General features: G+C 41.0%; 1 protein-coding gene across 5 annotated transcripts in view; it reads right to left on the minus strand.

Moving 5' to 3' along the window:
* Positions 1-1,657: 1,657 nt before the first annotated feature.
* Positions 1,658-21,539, minus strand: part of FGF13 (fibroblast growth factor 13) — a 553,717-nt gene continuing 533,835 nt past the window's right edge. For all 5 annotated transcript variants that reach the window (XM_068250991.1, XM_068250987.1, XM_068250988.1 and 2 more), the window contains 2 exons: positions 15,459-15,657; positions 1,658-3,160 (listed from right to left, as the gene is read on the minus strand). In XM_068250991.1, coding sequence (XP_068107092.1) covers positions 3,024-3,160; positions 15,459-15,657 — 336 coding nt within the window. In that variant the 3' untranslated portion in view covers positions 1,658-3,023. The remainder of the gene's footprint in view (positions 3,161-15,458; positions 15,658-21,539) is intronic.

Raw genomic sequence — 21,539 nt, forward strand, 5'->3', positions numbered from 1 at the left:
TACAGGACTTAGAAGATCTGCTGCCAACATTATGATGCCAAAGGAAGCCTTCAGAGGTCTGCCTCTATGGGTCAGACCTATTGTAGTAGTGCAAGAGGGCCTACACGATGCTAGGCAGGTGTTTTTAATGTTTTGGTGATAAGCAGTGTGCCCTACAACTAGGCTGTAAACCATAAATGTATAGTTTGGTTTGTAAAACCAATCCATTCAAATTACCATAAAATGTAGCAATTAGCTGGGCAGGACAAGAGGATTTATTAATCATTTTCAATGCTTGGTTTAATCCATAGCTACAAATAAGCTTTGACTTCTGTCACCAGCTTTTGTTAGAAGCATTGTAGAATACGTGTTTAATATGCACTATAAACTAACTTATCAAGCTGATAAAAATTGTTTGTCATTATTCCTTGCACCATATAAAGCTAAACTGAGGGTCAAACGGAAAACATTAAGTTTTTCTTGCAATTTTCTTTTCAAAGTGTATGTTTATTATTAATTTTAAGGTTTAGTATACCATATTTTAACCAGTTACCAACTGCTGGTACATGTATTTACGCACCCCTGCACAAGGCTTCACGACCGGGGGTGTAAATACATGAATCTGCTTTGTTTACCTCGTCGTTCCCGATTGCTGCACCCATAACGTTCATTTCTGCCACAATACAGCCGTTCCATGATCGGTGAATGAGAACAGCTTGTTCCCAAACCCAATCACAGTGCCTGTAATGAATGAAAAGTCGGCATCAGCAAGACACTGGCATTTCATTCACAAAACAATAGTAAACAGTTTGTCTGTGTACTATTAATAGTACACTGAAGTTAAGTGTAGTGTCATCTTGTGGCCAAAAAGTAAAAATCCACCCAAACATACACACACACATACACTTTACATATAGAAATACATACTTTTTATTAATGTTTATCTCCTTACACCCCTACCCTATTGTTACTAAAATAAAACACTTGTAAAATAAAAAAGACACCATTTCAAAAATAAATAAATAGTTACCTTATGGACTTTTTAATGTGTATGTCACAAGGGTATATTACAGTTAATTTTGCAAATAAAAGCTCGTAATTACTGATACAGTATTAAAAAGCAATTTCATTTGATTTATCAATTAAATTTCCAGATACAATATTATCACCATATATTGTACTAGGGACACAATTTAAACGCTGTAATAACTGGGCCAAATGGGCAAATAAAACGTATGGGGTTTAAGTACTGAAGCACATTATATTTTAAAACTATTATGGCTGAAAACTGAGAAATATTTTTTTTCATTTTTTTATTATTATTACCTTTAAAATATATACAATAAAATACTTCTTAGAAAAAGTATCACCCAAAGAAAGCTTAATTTGTAGCGAATAAAACAATTTATAGATTTTTTTCGGTGTGATAAGTAACAACAAAGTTATTGCCGAATGAATGGGAGGAGTGTGATGTGAAAATTGCTCTGGTTTTTTTATGGGGAATAAACCTGTGGTTGAGAAGTGGTTAATTACAGTATGTAACAACAAAAAAGACAAACAGAGGTTTAACTGAAGGAAACATTTATTTTACAAGTGCACAATCTGCTTCAACGTAAACAGGGTCCTATTTAAAATAAAATACATGATAAATTCAAATTTTGAAGAAAATATTATGACTAAACATGTAAACAGTAATAATGCATAGCCTGCTTTAAATTCATTATATTTTACTAACATTGGGTGAAAAAAAAATGAAAGAAAAAAAAGAAAATAAAAAGTTCCACATTAAATTAATGTGATTTCAAAAATAATACAACTTGATTAAAAATGTTTTCAGTGCAGTTTTTTGTGTATACAACAAATTAACAGCATGTACAAGATCTGAACTCTTTTGTCCATAATATATTTTTGAAGAGGAAAATATTATCTAATGCACGAAACCAAACGTCATGCACTTTGAATCCGATTTTCTGCCTGTTCATGCAACAGATATGATTATCTATTTGGAAAACTCAATAAATTTTGAACATTTTGATTTGACAGCAGACACAGGTACCTGTTGTGTAGACACAGTTTGTCCAAAATGCCTACAATGTTTACATATGCCACACATTGAAAAAAGGACATTTACAAATAAGACATTTCTTATAAAAACTGTCACCTTAATTCCACTGTTTATTTTATTTTTGTTAGAAAAAAAGCCACAACATTTATAGAACATCATACACACAAAAAATGGAATTAAGAGAAAATGATGTCGATGAACTATGGTTTCGTAACGGACGTTTCATCTGTTTGGGACTGACGGTACAATTCTGTGTCTACATGAATGGGCTAACACTAAAATCAGAATACTACAAAGATATATAAAAAGTGAGTATGTTAGATTTCACAGGAACACTGTTTACTTGAGCCTGAGGGATGCCTCAAATCTGACCTGATTTTTTCAAGTTGAAAGTCAGCTTTGAGGAATCGGGCGAGACTGAAAAGCTCTATGTGTTGAAAAAGAAAGTGTTGCACTTCTCCAAGTGAATAATACATGTAATCAAGCTTATATATAAAATTGTAAGCCATTAAAACAACAGATTTTACATTTTTTTATGCTTGCCCCCTATAAAACATATAAGCAGTAAAATTTTTCTTTATAGAGCAAAAGTGGTCTTTTATTCTTGGTTGGAAAGCAAAATTCCTATCAGCTTTAAAGTTCAATGAAATGTTTTGTTTTTTTTCATTTTTGAATTTTTTTTTCCCCCACAAAGCATAGGCGATATAAACAGAGAGCAGGTTATGTCCTCTCGTTCGTTTATTCAACTGTATGCTGGCTATCCTGGTGCCTTCTGATTTGTGAAAAGCACTTTCTACAATTATGGAATCCACTCAAAAACCCAAGATCTAATGGCTGACGTGAGTGACCTATGCAAGTTCGGTGCTTGTCCTGAAAAATCGAATATTTGGATGAAAGACTGCTAGTAAGAATTCAACAGCATCCAGAGGTAAGGTTCCATTATCTTGTGCGCCGTAGCCATTGTCTTGCCTCCAGCTGGCTACGTAGATTCATGTTGGCTCATAGATTTACCACCATTTAATACTCCTGAAACACTTCTACTTTTGGTTGGTGTCCCACTTCCAGATCTGGAAAATTCTGTGAGATCGTGAAGAGAAGGCTCTTTGTACATAGCCACTGAAAAAAATAAGAAAAAAAATATATAAATCAATTCAACCAAAAGAATATATACGGTGTATGTCATGACATCTTGTGTGCGATAGTCAGAACATTAGACTGCGGAAAAAATGTTAAAGAGGAACTTCAGCCTAAACAAACATACTGTCATTAAGTTACATTAGTTATGTTAATTAAAATAGATAGGTAATATAATCTCTTACCCACCCTGTTTTAAAAGAACAGGCAAATGTTTGATTTCATGATGGCAGCCATCTTTTTGGTTGAAAGGAGGTGACAGGGAGCATGAGACACAGTTCCAACTGTCCTGTGTGCTGATCACACCTCCCAGTTGCTAGGCAACGTGAACAACAACATAGGAAATCCCATCATGCTCTGCACAGCAACAGGGAAAAAAAGCCCGGGCTTTTTTTCTTTGATGGGTGGAGCTTAGCTAAAAATGCAGCTAAAAATTAGACTTCTATAAGAAAAACAAAGTTCTGATGCTGTGAAACTGTTAAAGAAACAACAAGCCTTTTCAGTTCTGCTGAGTAGATTTTTAGTCTGGAGGTTCACTTTAATAAGCAATATACTTTGCAAGTGATATCAAAACTTTCATGACTTATCTAAAGGTGGCCATACATCAGGCAACTTTTACCATCCCATTCGATTATTATAATCAAATTGGAGGAAAATAGGTGCCGCCAGGTGCATGCCCGACCAACAATGCGACCAATTTTGGGACAAAAGTTGGTCGCATTGTCGATTGCGCAAGCTGCAAGATGTTGAGCTGACTTACTCAATCAGGTGTGCGGTGGGAATGACGTGTAATTCCGCAACGATCGCCAAAAGCGGCGAAACCCCCGACACTGTCCCCTGTTTTCTTACCTTGCCTATTAAAAGCCTTTTACACATCACCACCAGAAAAAGTACTAAAGATAAGGCAAGGAAAGCAAAGTTAATGTTAAAAAAGACAACTTATTTAAAGTGATTTGCTTTATTGTTTTTTTGTTTTTGTTTTTTTTTTACTTGGGAAGTTGTGAAAAATTATTTAATAAATAAGTTGAGAAACAGATAAGGATAGATATAGATAGATCATTTTATAAGATTACTCTTGTGAATCAACTTCTAACAGTATTACATGCATAGCTAAAGTGAATCAAAGTATAGCAACCAACTGATTTCCATTCAAATATGAGATTGCAATAAACTGGGATTAAATTGGCTGGCTGTTGACTAGCTTATTTTTGAGTGACAGGATAAAAAAATTCCATACTATAACAAACCATATTTAGATAAATGTGCAATCTGCATCTTCTTCTCTCTACTTCATTTGTTTGCCTAGTTTAGCTTTGTCAACTTTAAAAAGTAGATAATTAGCAAATTGTGCCAGACTCTGATAGGTCCCCTGAGCATGGGTAAAAACATTCAGTTACATAAGGTATTTGTCTGAAAGCAATCTAGAAATCCCAGCACACAGGGTTTGTATCTGACGATTATACACAAGTCTGCTCCATGCGAGACCACGGCTGGTACACAGTAAAGTGCTCATATAGAATAGCAACAAGGCAATCTTCCCTTCTACCAGCACTGTGCTCTGATGGTTATTGCTGCTCCACATGCTAATTTGAGTATGTTAAGTGCAGGTTTAACCACACATCTACTTGAAACAAAAGATACTTAGACACAGAGGAAAATAATCCACACAATCCATATGTATGAAAAGTACACTATGTCTTTTCTCAGAAGATACATCAATGTTTTTAAACAGAGTGTGGGGAGTGAAGCAGGTTTTATCACCTGCTGGGAGATGAATGAGCATCATTAGAAAAACAGGAGGTTACTGAAGTTTCGCCAACATCGATGGTCTCACTGGAAACTAAACCACCACGTTTTAAATAGAAATGATTTAGAACAAAGCTCAATATAACCATGTAGGAAATTTTTGTAATGTCTATCTAGTGGAAAAACAGAGCATAGTACTGTCTCTGAATTATGCTTAAAGAGAACCAGAGACGAAGCACCCTCATGTATTTTATTACATTTATCAGTGGGAACATGACAGTAAACACCTACCCTGCTTTTAGTTTTATTCTTCTCAGTCTAATCTATCTGTTATCAACTGTGATAAGAATCCACCGACTATTCAGTCGAGGTTTGACCTGGAATCATTATAGCTGAGTCACTCTTCTGTGGAGTCTTTTCAAGCCCAAGCCTGCCACCTCCTGTATCAGATTTCATACTCAGAGCTATTGATATGGGAGGGGCTGCTGCTGCCAAGAAAGAAGCTCTGAAACAATGTATCTGTGTTCAGTGTGCAGCCTGTCATTATCTACTGTATGCAGTTTCATTTCTATGAGAGACACTTCCTACAGACAGCCACACAGCATTCCAGAATAATAGTTGAAAGCAGACAGATGAAAGGCTGCAGCAGCCCTGCTTGTCTATAGTCTTATAGAGGATAGACAGCACATCCAGAACAACTTATAACCCGGAAACAGAACAGGTATGAGCCGGCGGCCATATTGGATATTTTCTGGAGCAATAATGGATAAAAAACACTCAAAAAGGCACACCAGAGTGGCGAAATTATCAGGTAGAGCATTTATTCTTTACAAGCTATCAACTGATATGTTTATTTTGTGTGAATCGTTCATCTCTGGTTCCCTTTAAAGGACCAATATTGTGAAAATTGTAAAACTTGAAATACATGTGTACACATACAAATAAGAAGCATATTTCTTCCAGAGTAAACTGAGCCATAAATTACTTTTCTCTTGTGTTGCTGTCACTTACAGTAAGTAGTAGAAATCTGACAGAACCGACAGGTTTTGGACTAGTCCATCTCTTCATGGGGCATACTCAGCATGGCCTTTATTCTTTATAAGGGCTCTCTGAAATTGATTTATACAACGATGCTGGGCAGCCTTTCTGCTTGCTGCATACTTTTTTGGGCAGTTGGACAGAGCAACTGCCATTCACTAAGTGCTTTTGAAAATAAAGAACACCCTTAGAATCCTGCATAAGTAGATGGGCTAATCCAAAACCTGGCAATTCTGTCAGATGACCTACTATAAGTGACAGCAATATAGGAGAAAAGTCACTTATGCCTCATTTTACGCCAAAAGAAATGTACTTCTTATATGCATGTGTTTACATGTATTTTACATTTTATGATTTTCACAATAGTGGTCCTATAAGAAAAGGCACTTGAGTAAGGCTCATGCCATCTATTGACTAGCTGAGTATAGAATGAAAATGCAAGTTTTGATATCACTTAGGCCTGTAAAGAGGACACTTACTTTTCAGCAGCATTGTGGCCCATATGTATTTTCGCACTTTGTAATTGAGAAAGTATCAAAAATAGGTGAAAATGTACTTCAAAATTATTTTGTTGCTTGCCGGTGGTGTAAAAGGAATTATATTGACAAGGTATGAAAATAACACATAGGAGAAAAAAATAATTGCCTGTGCCTTTTTAGCACTCTTGCCTTACAGCACAATGGGGTAGATTCACTAAACTACATTAAAAACTACATGCATATGCAATTCACTTTTTCTCCTAAGTTTTCTCCTAGGTGATATTTTCACATCTTATCAATAAAATGCCTTTTAAGCCACCAGCAAGCAAGGATATATGCATAATAATTTTGACCGCACTGTTTCACCCACTTCCTGGTACATTTTCAATTGCAGAGTGCTGAAAAGTTAGTTTAAACAGAAGATGAAAAATGATCTCCTAGGAGTAAACTTAGAAGAATAAATGTATCGGCTCGGGCCTAATGTTTGTGTTGCTTGTCTAGTGCACATTACACAAGCAATGCATTTGTTGTGTGTGTAATGCAACTTACACATATTGCGGAATGCTTGTTACACAATTAGCATAGCGTCTGGGGAAAATATTGCATGCACATGTAAAGATTGATTTAATTTAGTGAATCCTATAGCCCTCAGACTGAATACTGTTTGAATATATGTATACATTTATTGTTGAAATACTTTCTGTAAAGCTCTGCAGAAAAATGTTACTTAAAGTGTACCAGAGCTGAACTAAATAGAAAAATTGATACTTACCCAAGGCTTCCTCCAGCAGCATAAGCCCATTTGAGTCCCTCGCCATCCTCCCGCGGTGTGCTGTTCAGCCACGATCAGCCCTGGTAATAGGCTCAGCCGGGTTCAGTCTGAATCTTCTGCTCATGCGCAGACCTCCCGCGCATGTGCAGTAGACCGGGTCTGACTCGACTGAGCCTATTACCGGGGCTGATCACGGCTGAACGGCACACCGCGGGAGGACGGCGTAAGACTCAGACGGGCTTATGCTGCTGAAGAAAGCCGCGAGTAAGTATTGATATTTCTATCTAGTTCAGCTCTGGTTTACTTTAAAGTACTAAAGTTCATTCTCCAGAATTTTTCATTTTCATAAAGTTGAATAAAAGACTGCGATTTTTCTCACACTATGTTCACAATTGATGCAGCTGTTCTAGAGAAATTTTAGTTCCTGAAAAGTCAGTCACATGATTCTAGAACACATGGAGCTGACAGCAGTGTGGGTGTTCCACAGTAAGTGAACAGCTCTTAAGGTGGTCATACATGTAAACTGCTACACTGTGCATGTAATATTAGTTACTTTCTATGTTTTAATATTGCTAATATTGCAATGTAATATCAAAAATGTAAGTTCTTACAACACATTCAGTTTGATATCTTGAATTATAATTTGTTTGGACAGACTGTTCCAGTGACAGTGACTATTAAACTAGAGAGAAATGAAAAATAATTTAGTACATTGCAGTTTCAACTAACTTGGCTAAAATAATTGTCTGCTTACAGATTTAAGATGCATCATTGCTTTAACTACTCTACGACCGCTCCATGCCAATGGGCATGGGTTTTGGAGCCGGCTAATGAAGGAGATCGCGCACAGGGTGTGCGCGCATCTCCTTTTTGGGGGGCGGAGCTTCGCCCCCTCTTGGGAGACTGTTAGACGGCGCGATTGCCGTCTATTTACATAGTACAGCGCTGCGATCAGCATTAGCGCTGTACTGGGGACAGCCGTGTGACACGGCTGTCCCCCTGGGGGACAAGAGAGCGATCGGCTCTCAGAGGCAGAAGCCTATGACAGCTGATCGCGTGATTAGCCGGCTGGGGGGAAGGGAGGGGATTTCTAAAAAAAAAGCAAAACCAGAAATAGTAAAAAAAATAACACGAACATAAATATTTATTTAAAAAAAATAAACTCAAGGGAGGGCGATCAGACCCCACCAACAGAGAGCTCTGTTGGTGGGGAGAAAAGGGGGGGGATCACTAGTGTGCTGTGTTGTACGGCACTGCAGCTTGGCCTTAAAGCTGCAATGGCCAATTATGACAAAAACAGCCTGGTCTTTAGGGGAGTTTATCACTGTGGTCCTCAAGTGGTTAAAGGATACCCGAAGTGACATGTGACATGATGAGATAGACATTTGTATGTACAGTGCCTAGCACACAATTAACTATGCTGTGTTCCTTTTTTTTCTTTCTCTGCCTGAAATAGTTAAATGTGAGGGTCACACTTTAGTCACTCCCTGTCTGAGTCACGACTGAGTGAGCCACCTACACACCTGATATTTAACTCTTTCAGACAGAGAAATAAAAAAAGGAACACAGCATAGTTATTTGTGTGCTAGGCATTGTACATACACATGTCTATCTCATCATGTCACATGTCACTTTGGGTATCCTTTAAGAAAGTCCATGTAGAAAGATTCCCCAACACACCGGCACATGGTAGAGAAAAAAAGCCTCAATATGAAGTGCCTAAATGCTCCTAATGCTGATGTTTGTAGTACCGTGTTTCATAGCAATTGGGTATGATCAGGTCTCATATTTTAAGAAATATAATACAATGTAACCTTTACAATTCTACAGAAGTGGAACTCCTGAAGTGTACCTTAAAAGTTCTACTTTTCTAAATTCTATACTGTGCACCTGCACTTTAGCAGCATCTTTTCAGTTGCAGTTGTTTAAAGTACTGTAAGACACCCCCCCCCCCCCCCAAAAAAAAAGAGAGTTACCTGGGACTTCTACTGGTCCCCCGCAGATGTCCTGTGCCCGCGCCGGGTTAAAACAAACCTCACGGGGCTCACTTCCGGGTTTTGCGACTTCAATATCATAGCCAACTGCGCCTGCATGGCCACGGTCAGTCCTCGCTCCAGCTCAAGTTGCCGGGAGCATCCGGCAACGTGAGCGAGGATGCGTGCGGCCAGGGCTGTGCAGGCGCTCTGATGTTAAAGTTCGCATATCCCGGAAGTGAGCTGTGGCAGGAAACTGGATTTGGAAACGTTTTGCTCAAATGAAAATAAAAGCTGAGAAATGTTTTTTTTTCCACAATAATGCCTCCTGTACATCATCTTATTATCTTTTGGGAAACACCTATGTCATTTCCCGTCTAAAAATGACTTGCTGGTTGAATAAAAGTAACTTTAAAGAGACTGAAGCCTCAAAAATAAAAAAATAAAAAAACATTTTCATTTCCTGTTCATCTTAAAAATTAATGTCATACCTGAACAGACGCGTAGCTAGGGGGGTCGGGTTAGGTCAAGTGCCCCCTGGCGCCGGGTCCCTAAGGGCGCCCAGCTGAGCTGCTTTGTTTTTTTTTTTGTTGTTTTTTTTTTCTGCGGAGGAGAGCAGCGCAGAGAAGAGGGAGAGCTGTGAGCAGCGGTAGGGAAGGGGAGCCATCTCCCCCCTCCTTCCCTCACCTTAGGGTGCTCTCCCTCCCTCGCTGTCCCCTCCATTAATGTCCGGGTGTCTGGCGCAGTGGGAGGAACTCACCTCCGTCTCACTCCAGCGCCGGAAGTTCGGGTGCTGCAGTCGCTGCTCAGACCAGAGTAGCGGCAAATCCATCCGACGATACGACGAGACGGAGGTAAGTTCCGCCCGCTGCGCCAGACACCCGGACATTAATGGAGGGGACAGCGGGGGAGGGAGAGCAGCTCTCCCTCTTCTCTGCGCTGCTCTCCTCCTGCTGGGAAGGGGGGCACCTAGCTACCTACTCTGGGCACATATACCCCTGCCTACATATACTGGGCATATATACCCCTGGCTACATATACTGGGCATATATACCCCTGCCTACATATACTGGTTATATATACCCCTGGTTACATATACTGGGCATATATACCCCTGGCTACATATACTGGACATATATACCCCTGGCTACATATACTGGGCACATATAACCCTGACTACATATGCTGGGCACATATACCCCTGGCTACATATACTGGGCACATATACTGGGGACATATACCCCTGGCTACATATACTGGGCACATATACCCCTGCCTACATATACTGGGCACATATATAGACCTGGCTACATATACTGGGCATATATACCCCTGGCTACATATACTGGGCATATATACCCCTGGCTAAATATACTGGGCACATATTATACCCCTGGCTACATATACTGGGCACATCTACCCCTGGCTACATATACTGGGCACATATACGCCTGCCTACATATACTGGGCACATATACCCCTGCCTACATATACTGGACACATATACCCCTGCCTACATATACTGGACACATATACCCCTGCCTACATATACTGGGCATATATACCCCTGGCTACATATACTGGGCACATATTATACCCCTGGCTACATATACTGGGCACATATACCCCTGCCTACATATACTGGGGTCATCTATACCCCTGCCTACATATACTGGGCACATATACCCCTGCCTACATATACTGGGCATATATACCCCTGGCTACATATACTAGGCACATATTATACCCCTGGCTACATATACTGGGCACATATTCTACCCCTGGCTACATATACTGGGCATATATACCCCTGGCTACATATACTGGGCACATATTATACCCCTGGCTACATATACTGGGCACATAAACCCCTGGCTACATATACTGGGCACATATACCCCTGACTATATATACTGGGCACATATTATACCCCTGGCTACATATACTGGGCACATATACCCCTGGCTACATATACTGGGCATATATACCCCTGGCTACATATACTGGGCACATATAACCCCCTGACTACATATACTGGGCACATATAACCCCCTGACTACATATACTGGGCACATATACCCCTGACTACATATACCCCCATTACATATACTGGGCACATATACACCTGGCTACATATACTGGGCACATATATCCCTGACTATATATTCTGGGGACATATACCCCTGACTACATATACTGGGGACATATACCCCTGGCTATATATACTGAGAACATATACACCTGCCTACATATACTGGGCATATATACCCCTGCCTACATATACTGGGCACATATACCCCTGCCTACATATACTGGGCACATATACCTCTGGCTATATATACTGGGGACACATACCCCTGCCTACATATACTGGGGACATATACCCCTGGCTATATATACTGAGAAAATATACACCTGCCTACATATACTGGGCATATATACCCCTGCCTACATATACTGGGCACATATACCCCTGCCTACATATACTGGGCACATATACCTCTGGCTATATATACTGGGGACACATACCCCTGCCTACATATACTGGGCACATATACCCCTGGCTACCTGTTCTGTGGACATCTCTACCCCTGGTTACCTGTTCTGGGGACATCTATACCACTGGCCACCTATTCTGGGGGCATCTATACTGCTGGCCACCTATTCTGGGGACACCTATAGACCTGGGGCTACCTATTTTTGGGGAACCACTGCTGTCAGATTGAGTGTATTTTGGGGAACTGCTGCCAGGTGAGAGGTGTCTACCCTATTAAGGGGGCATTATGCCTATTTATGTGAAATGCTGTCTATTTATGTGCCTCATGACTGCTGAATTTTTCTTGTTGGGGGCTTCATGGTTACTGAATTTGTCTTGTTGGGGGCCTCAAGATAGCTAAATTTGTCTCGTTGGGGGTCTCATGATTGCTGAATTTGTCTTGTTGGGGGCCTCATGATTGCTAAATTTGTCTTGTTGGGGGCCTCATGATTGCTGAGTTGGTCATTTTGGGGGCCTCATGTTTGCTCATGATTGCTGAATTTGTCTTGATGGGAGGGGGGGCTCATGATTGCTGAATTTGTCTTGGAACATGCTGGAAGGTACATACTGAGGGAGGGTGGGTGAGCGTGAGCCTGCTAACCTCCATGTACATTTGGCTCCACCCATAACCACGCCCACATTTATTATGTGGACATGCCCCTACCTTGACCTTGGGGGGAGCATTAATAGTCTCTGTCCCCGGGCGCTGAAAACCCTAGCTACGCCTCTGTACCTGAAACACGCATCCCCGCAGCTGAACGCTCACTAAATTCCCCAGAAATCCCGGGGGAGGCAGAGCTTTGGGCTGTAGCTCTACCTCCATTCGCGCCAATCTGCAATGATCGCCGCCTCTCCCTGCCCCTCTCGGTGAAAGAAAACTGAGAGGGGCAGGGAGAGGTGGAGATCTGCGCAGATTGATGCACCCAAGCTCTACCTCTAAACGGAAGCGATCCCCAAATCTCCCCCCAGGGATTTCGAGGGGATTAAGTGAGCGTTCAGCCGCAGGGATGCGGCATCTGAGGTATGATATCAATTCTTAAAGGGGAACTTCAGCCTAAACAAACATACTGCTATTAAGTTACATTAGTTATGTTAATTAGAATAGATAGGTAATATAATCTTTTACCCACCCTGTTTTAAAAGAACATGCAAATGCTTGTGATTCATGGGGGCTGCCATCTTTGTCATAGGGGCAGCAATCTTTTTGGTTGAAAGGAGGTGACAGGGAGCATGAGACACAGTTCCAACTGTCCTGTGTCCTGATAACCCCTCCCAGCTGCACACACTAGGCTTCAAATGTCAAATTCAAAATGTAAAAAAAAAAAAAAAATTGCACCAAAACAACAGAACGAGAACAACATCATCAGAAATCCCACCATGCTTTGCACAGCATAAGGGGAAAACTGCCTGGGCAGTTTTCTTCTGTGCAGCTAAAAATGAGGCTTGTATAAGAGAAACAAAGTTCTGATGCTGTGAAACTGTTAAAGAAACACTAAGCCTTTTCAGTGCTGCTGAGTCGATTTTTAGTCTGGAGGTTCACTTTAAGAGGAATAGGAAATAAAAATGGGATTTTTTTTGAGGCTGCAGGCTCTCTTTAAGTCAAAATTTGCCAGAGGTATGAATAATTATAGTCAGCACTGTATATTGCGCTTTTCTCCTGGTGGACTCAAAGCCCCAGAGCTGCAGCCACAAGGGCATGCTCAGTAGGCGGAAGCAGTATTAGGGAGCCTTGCCCAATGTCTCTTTACTGAAGAGGTGCAGGCTTACTGAAATAGAAAGAGTCGAAATTTGAACCCAGATCTCCTGTGTAAGTTGCAGAGCCCTTAACCAGTAAATACTGTGGCCAGTAAATATTACTGCTGTTAAGTGGTAAAAAAAAAAATTGTCACTTTCATCCTCAGTTCATATAGAGCCATGGGGGCTAATTAAAGGTTTGGAAATAGTAATTGTGCAGTTGCAGTACATACACACTCCCAAAATAAGAAATAAATAAGTCCTGGCTGTCCAAAATAAATCAAAAAAGAATAGGGTTTAAAAAAAAAAAAAAAAAAAAAAAAGCACCGATGTCCCCCTAAAAAATTTAACAATAAGAGACAAAGAAAGAGGGGTGCTAATGATAAAATCAAAGTAAATGTACACAGTAGATAATACTGTATCATCAGCTAAATATATAATAAAAAAATGGTTCATCAAATAGAACTAATATCCCTCATAGATGAGCCCAGCTATGAAAATCTATAAGCGCACACATTGTACTCAGTATGGAACCAAAGGAACAGTTTACAAACAATATGCCAGGCATTCTCTGTACACCGAGTACATTGTGTAACGTTATGGACATTTATCACTATGAGGCAGTTTAATTATATTTAATTAATTATTGATTTTTGGATGTTTAGCTGATGATACAATATTTACTGTAGGCCGTTACTTTGTTTGCACCATAAATAACGCTTTTCTCTGTCCTTCTTAACCTAGATTAAGTAAAATAAATTGCTTTATGGTGGTCACATGAATGCTAATTCACTAATCCTCTAAATATGACCCATGTATTATTATTAAACTTTATTTATAAAGCATAACATATTATGCAACACTGCACAATAAATAGGGGAGAGATAACAACATTTACCTCTTCCGGACCACAGTAATTGAAATCTAAAGCCCAATCTACACGATACGATTCTTTGTACGATTCGATTACAATTCTATTTACGATTCGATTAAATCCAACATGTCCGATCGGGATTCGATTTGATTCAGTTCGATTTGCAATTGCAAAACAATGGCAAATCAAATTGCATCGAATCGAATCCCGAATCGAATCCCTGTTTGGGCTTAGACCCCAATCTCATTGGCTCAAATTGATCACAGAGTCAGGAGCCAATGAAAGGAAGGGAGTTCCATAAAGTAGGGGCAGGTCTAGAGAAGTCCTGGAGCCTCGTGAGTGAGCAAGTGATGTAAGGGTTTAAAACTTACAATTTAACAGCACAAGACTATTATTAAAGAGTAACTGTTAGCCCCAAAAATGAAATTTAAATCTCTATTGCAATGTTTTATTTACTTTTTAAGTGAGCCAAAAAGGCAATGCAAAAGTTAAAAATCAATCTAATTTTTTTACTATGTAGCCTTTTCCCCAAGCTTCGGACGCAAAGCCGCATATCAGATACTGCTGAGCATGCAGATCATGCCTATGTCTGCCCGACCCCCCTCTCCCCCCCAGGACCAGGTGCCGATATATTCTCACCCCAAACAGCTTTGTGCACGGCGGCGGCTGCTCTGCGGTGGCGGCGCTGGAAGTGCTCCCGCTCTCTCTCCGTGTCAGAGCGGTCAGCTGTTTGGGGTGAGAATATATCGGCACCTGGTCCTGGGGGGGAGAGAGGGGTCGGGCAGACATAGGCATGCTCTGCATGCTCAGCAGTATCTGATATGCGGCTTTGCGTCCGGAGCTTGGGGAAAAGGCTACATAGTAAAAAAATTAAATTGATTTTTAACTTCTGCATTGCCTTTTTGGCTCACTTAAAAAGTAAATAAAACATTGCAATAGAGATTTAAATTTCATTTTTGGGCCTAACAGTTACTCTTTAAATCCAGGTCAGTTGTGTAGGATCATTTATGATCTCAGAAGATCTCCAGGCCAGGAGAATATAATGAATCAGGCTTAATATATTAAGAACAGGCATAAATGACATACGACACATCAAATCCATCCTATAATTATGATTAACCTGTTTACCTTTTAGAGGCTTTGGCAGGAAGTGAGCTGCAGGCTTGTTTTTCTTTACATGGTTTCCTTTCATAATTTCACCTTCTTTGTTGAGACCCAAAAACCAGCTCCTCCCCGAATGTTGCTGTCTGTAGATCATTGAGGAGTATGTCACATAGTAGTTCTCAAACACTGACTCTTTGAATTTGCATTCAGGCGTAAAATGTTCCTGTAAAAAGAAATGGTATGCCTTGAATGATGCAGTCTGGAGAGGGCATGGTGTACAGCTTTAAAACACGGACACTAAAGGGATACTGAAAAGATTGGTATTCTATTTTAGACGAAGAATAATCACTAAGGAATATTAAATCAGGCCCCTGATACATTATTCATCTGAAGCAGCCAGTTTAAGAGCAGACTTGGAATCCTTGCTTTGTTTCAATCATGGCTCATGGCTTTGCAAGGATTGACTTGGATTGACTTAGGGTACTAGTTCAGGTAAGTGGCACACAAAAAAAGAGCATTGCTACATACATACACAATAATGGGCTTTCATCGGAAAGAATGTAGAGACAGCAACTTTTAAAAGAAGAGCAATCAAGCCCTTTTACAAAATAATCATGAATGAATACGTCTTCTGGCCTGAAGCACTCTGTTAGTTTGGTTTTAAAGAATCGACAAGACAACTAAAGTACTTAAAAATGATGTACTGCTGAAAGATGCCAGCACTGTCTTCTTAGCTCCACAGCCACTTTATAGAAGCTACAATTCTCAGGGGTAGTGATGATTGGATCGCTAACGTGAAACATGGTCAAACCTGATCTGCAACTAAAGGCTACTTGCTGCATATCACCAATGCACCTGGCTCAAGCAATCTTTTTAGTAAACTGGCAAGAATGACAGTATGAAGGATCCTTGTCTCTTAAATTTCTCACCACTGTTTGTATTTCTGGAAAGTCTTTCACCCCTTATGGTAAGGTGTGGAAAGGTTCCCTGCCATCTCCATTAGCAACTGTCCTGTGCTTGATAATCAGGGATGCTCAGGTAGTACTTTTAAATACCCGAATTGATCCGGATCCGGGTATCCAGATATCCGATCCGGGTCGGATATCCGAATTTGACATTTTTATACCCGAACTGAATTCGGGTATCCGACCCTAGTATCCGGCCGGATTCGGATATCCGAATTGAAAACCGGAAATGGTCTTTTCAAGGCTTCTTATCCCGTTTTAGAAGCTAAAAACATACCACCACCACCCTCTCTCTCTCTCTCTAGGATTGGTAAAGTCTTAAGCCAATGTGTTGACTCACCACACAGCCCTGCACCCAGCATGTGTCTCATATGACTGTCTATATGATCACTCACCACACAGCCCTGCACCCGGCATGTGTCTCATATGACTGTCTATAAGTAAGCTTTAGGTTAGCAGGAATGGTTGCATGGCCACCTAGCTTTTCATCCTTCCCACCCTTGCCCTGGAATCTTTCAGACTTCAAAGTGTTGTCCTTTGCTGTGTGTGTGGTTGTTGGTATAGTGGTGAGCATAGCTGCCCTTCAAGTAGTGGACCTGGGTTCGATTCCCGGCCAAGGTATGTGAGCTTGCTTTTGACATACTACAACTGCAAGGAGAGAGAGAGAATATGCTATTGCTCCGTTGTTATTGCCTGATGAAGCGGGATCAAATCTGCAAAACACGTCTGCATATTTGGAGTTCATAACTAAAATATATTGACTGTCTTTACTACAGTCATTGTGTGTCTACTTGGAGGAGGTAAGTCCACCACTACCTCCTCTATTTACCAAGAACTTGTTTTTTTAAGCTCATTTAGCTTCCTTTCATCCTTTTGGCGCCTCTGTTCTCCTGCATAATGAAAGTCATCATGATCACAGATCAAATGCAATAAATATTGCCACTTTTTCGTTTATGGTTTGCGTGTTTTGGAAAGACCCATTTCTCTGCCATATCAATATCCCTTAAATGCCCTTTTAAATAATACTTGCAGAAATAAGTCTTCACCCCAACATAACTCTTTTTCTTTCTAAAAGAGTGCAGAAAAGTGCCGAGTGGGGAATTTCCATTTGAAGGTGAATTCCAGTATACATCACATCTTCATAGACATCCTCTCCTTCATAGACAATAGACCTGCACCCAGAGAAGGAAGATGTGCTGCCAGGAATGAAGGGCATCACATGCTGCATTCTGCATAATTCGGAGCTTAAATGACACCTGCCACAAACCCGGAAAACAGAAACTGAGCAGATGACAGCAAAGTACATGATCCACGGTTTACCAAAACAGTTACAGTTGCATCTAACAGTAATCAGAAGTTTTGCGATAAACTACTGAGGTTCCCTATTGGTCAGTAAAACCATCTAACATAAAGTACCAAGAGAAGAAGTGGGGTGTAATAGACCAAGCTCATCTTTTATAGAAAAAGTTGGAGTTACTTTAGCATTCTATATTTCACACTCTGGGAAGCAGTGCTCACTGAACGTAATCCCGTTTTCTATTATTTACATCATTTCTATAGCTCAGGCTTGTTACAGGCTTCAATTATAGCGAACAGAGGGGGTTAAGCTCTGTCTATAAATGATCCCACAAATCCACAAACACAGGGTGGTCTGCGGAACCACACAGTTACTGGCTGACTGGCTGTCACCTCTCCCATCTTCACTTGGCTCATCAGCCAAGAGCAGTACTGACCTCACCACACCCCATAGAGGGCTGGGTGGGCAGTCCCATCTAGCATGCCTGTCCAGCTCTCTTTGCTCAGGGGACAGTGACATTAGCATGACTGGCTGCAGCTCCAGGATGGTAAGCCAAGGTAAGAGGAGAGTGGTGGTCCAGGGGGGGGGGGGGATTGCAGTGGAGAATGGTGCAACGTGGAATGGGGAAAACATTATGTAATGTGGCGGGCGAACAGTCACTGAAAAATTAGAACCTCCAGTTTAGAACATGCCTGTAGCTTATTCATTTTACAGAGTCAGTTAATCTACTTTGCTAAAGTTTTAGTTTTTGGGGTGCAATTATCAGAGCAAAGTGTGATTTGATATGGCTCTGTGGTAGGAAGGATTTTCAAGGTACAGAAGTCACAATGCACCAGACAAAGTCATGGAGAACCAGACTCTGTAGGACATCTGTAGAGAAATAAACAAAGCCCAACTCTGCCTGTCAGCATGTGCAAGTATGCAACTTTGCATGAGCAAGATGTTACCCCTGTCACTTTAGGATGGAAAATTAATACAGTAAAGTCTCGGTTGTCTGGTACCAATGGGAATAGGCTGATGCTGGATAAGTGTGCGTTCAGGTTGCTTGAGACTCAATATAAAAAATAGGCCTAGCAAATAGAGTACCATATCCCACTCTATATACAAACCAAGAACTCTGTATCCAACAACAACACAACATTTGCAAAGCACTTATCTCTCCTGTAAAACCCAAAGTGCATAACCTTGTCTCAGATCAGTACACAGTGCTGTGTACAGGGGAAAAGGCCAGACTAAACAGATGACTTTTCAGTTTGATTTAAAGGTGTCCAGGGTTGGAGCTGCCTTGATTAACCTCCCTGGCGGTAAGCCTGAGCTGAGCTCGGGCTATGCCGCGCCGGAGGATTTCTCAGGGTCTGCTGGGGCGATTCGCCCCATTCAAAGTGCTGTGCGCGCAGCCAGCACTTTGCTAGCCGCGCGCACAGCTCGATCGCCGCCGCTCTGCGGCGATCGCCCGCACGCAGCGGTGAAAGAGGGCCCCCCCCGCCAGAGCCCTGCGCTGCCCAGACCAATGAGTTCCGGGCAGCGCTATGGGCTGGATCGAGTGCGCATGACGTCAGGACGACGGCTGACGTCCATGACGTCATGCCGATCGTCGCCATGGCGACAGGAGAAGCCAAACAGGGGAACGCGTTATATACGCGCTCCCCTGATTGCTATTGATGCCGGCGACTATCGCACTAGAGGGCCACATGCGCCCTCTAGTGGTGTTTCATGTAGCTACCACTCTGGTAGCTTTACATGAAACAAAAAAAAAATACAAAAAAAAGCATTTTTGCCCATTTTTAAAAAAAAAATTAACCGCCAAGGAGGTTAAAGTGGACCCAAATTAAAAATACAAGATTTCAGAAATAAAATCTATTTTCTAAATTATAATAATAAATAGCAGCCCTTTTTCAGCTCCATGATGACAAATATAAAATATTTTACATTTATTGGAGAAACCCCTCCCTTCCTTTCAAATTGCCGGGATTTTTCCGGCAAACTGGTGGAGTAGATGGTGTCTGGTAATGGAGGAATTGCTAATGGCTGCCCCCAGTACAACCCTAGCTATGAAAAGAGAAGGGTGAAAAGCATGCACTGAAATGATCATAGGTTTGAAGGAGTGTTTATTTATATTTGTATGTGTCAGAGTGGTGCGGCTAAATATTTTTAATTAAAAAAATGTTTGGTTTGGGTCCGCTTTAACTACTTTCGGACCTCAATGATTGAAATCTACTACCTGTTTTGGTAGCTACTTGGCTGGCAGGGCATCAATCAACCGACGCTGCGCATTCTCACCGCTTTCGATTCTCCCGACGATCTCGCCGCTGTTTCCCCGCCGTCTATCAACGTAAGCTGATCCCATTGGCTTATTGGCTATTGATAGGCAGGGTCAGGAGCCAATGAAAGCGGCTCCTGACCGGCTCACAGGAACTCTGCCATCATAGAGACGTCAGAGTGGGTGGCCCAGGTTCCCGACGTGCGGCGGTGATGGCGATTGCGGCGGGTATGTGCGGTGATTCGTCGTTATCTGTCGTGATTCCGCCGTTTCTGGTACCAGCGGTCACTGGTCCTTAAGGGGGCAGAGACAACTGATACTTAAGTGGTTAAAGTGAACCTGAACTCTTGCACAGCACAGAAGGGAAATGTAGAGAAATGCACCCTGGATGTATTTAGATTAGTTTAGCTGTTTAATTCCTCCTCATTTGTGTCTAACCACTAGTTGTAATTTGATCTCCCCCTGTGTCACATGACTGCCTATGGCAGATAAGCAGATAAGCACATTTGACAGCACATACTGTAAACAATATGTCTACTTCCATGAATCAGGAAGTAGAAATGGTGCAAATTTATTTTAGGATTTGTATCAGCTGTAACAAATGCCTTTTTTTTGTTTAAATGTTATCATGCTGTTGTGTATCTTTTAGAGCAGAGAGGAGTCTTTAGTTCAGGTCCACTTTAAGTTTGGCAAGGCATTCCAAAGGTTAGGGGCTACATGACAGAAACCGCTGGCTCGAAAGGTTTTTAGTTGGACTTCATTTACTTGCAATGGTCAAGTTATTGGATACTTTTGTTCCAAAGTTGTTGGAAGTGTAATCCAGTTGCAACAGATCCTTCAGGTATTGGGGACTAGGTCATGTAGAGATTTGAATGCTAGCATGCCAATTTTTAAAATGATTCTATATTTTATGTGTAGGCAGTTTAGTGAGCAAAGGATTGCTGTTATATGAAAATGGTGGGGTTAGCTTACAACATCACTCTGTACTAGCTGCAGGCTGTGTAGATCTTTACTTGGGAGGCCTGCATGGGGGCATTGCAATAGTCCAGCTGTGATGTGATGAACTAGGGTTGCAAGATCCTCTGAAGGAATGAGGTGCTTAATTTTTGCAATATTCTTTAGGTGAAAAAAAGGAATGTTTCACAGCAGCTCAAATTTGATTAATAAAGTTGCATTCATCATCAATCAGTAAACCCAAGCTGCGCACAGAGTTGAAGCTAGTATTAACCACTTAAAAATGGAAATGGAAAAAAAATCATTATTACTCAGTTTTTGGCCATTATAGTTTAACATTAATACATGGTACCGTAATTAAAACCCATGTATTTTATTTGCCCATTTGTCCCGGGTATTACACCGTTTAAATTATATCGCAATTTATGGCGCCAATTTGCGTCCATCACTATTTACAAGCCTATAATTTTAAAAAAATGATATTAACATACTCTCTTGACATGCATATTTAAAAAGTTCAGACCCTTAGGTAATTATTTATGTTGTTGTTTTTTTTTATTGTAATTTTTTAGGCAGCGCTGAGGGGTGGCCTGGGATTCCCTATGATGTCCCAACGTCGATGGCGTCGA

This window comes from Hyperolius riggenbachi, chromosome 8 (assembly GCF_040937935.1).
Source record: "Hyperolius riggenbachi isolate aHypRig1 chromosome 8, aHypRig1.pri, whole genome shotgun sequence".
NCBI lineage: Eukaryota > Metazoa > Chordata > Amphibia > Anura > Hyperoliidae > Hyperolius > Hyperolius riggenbachi.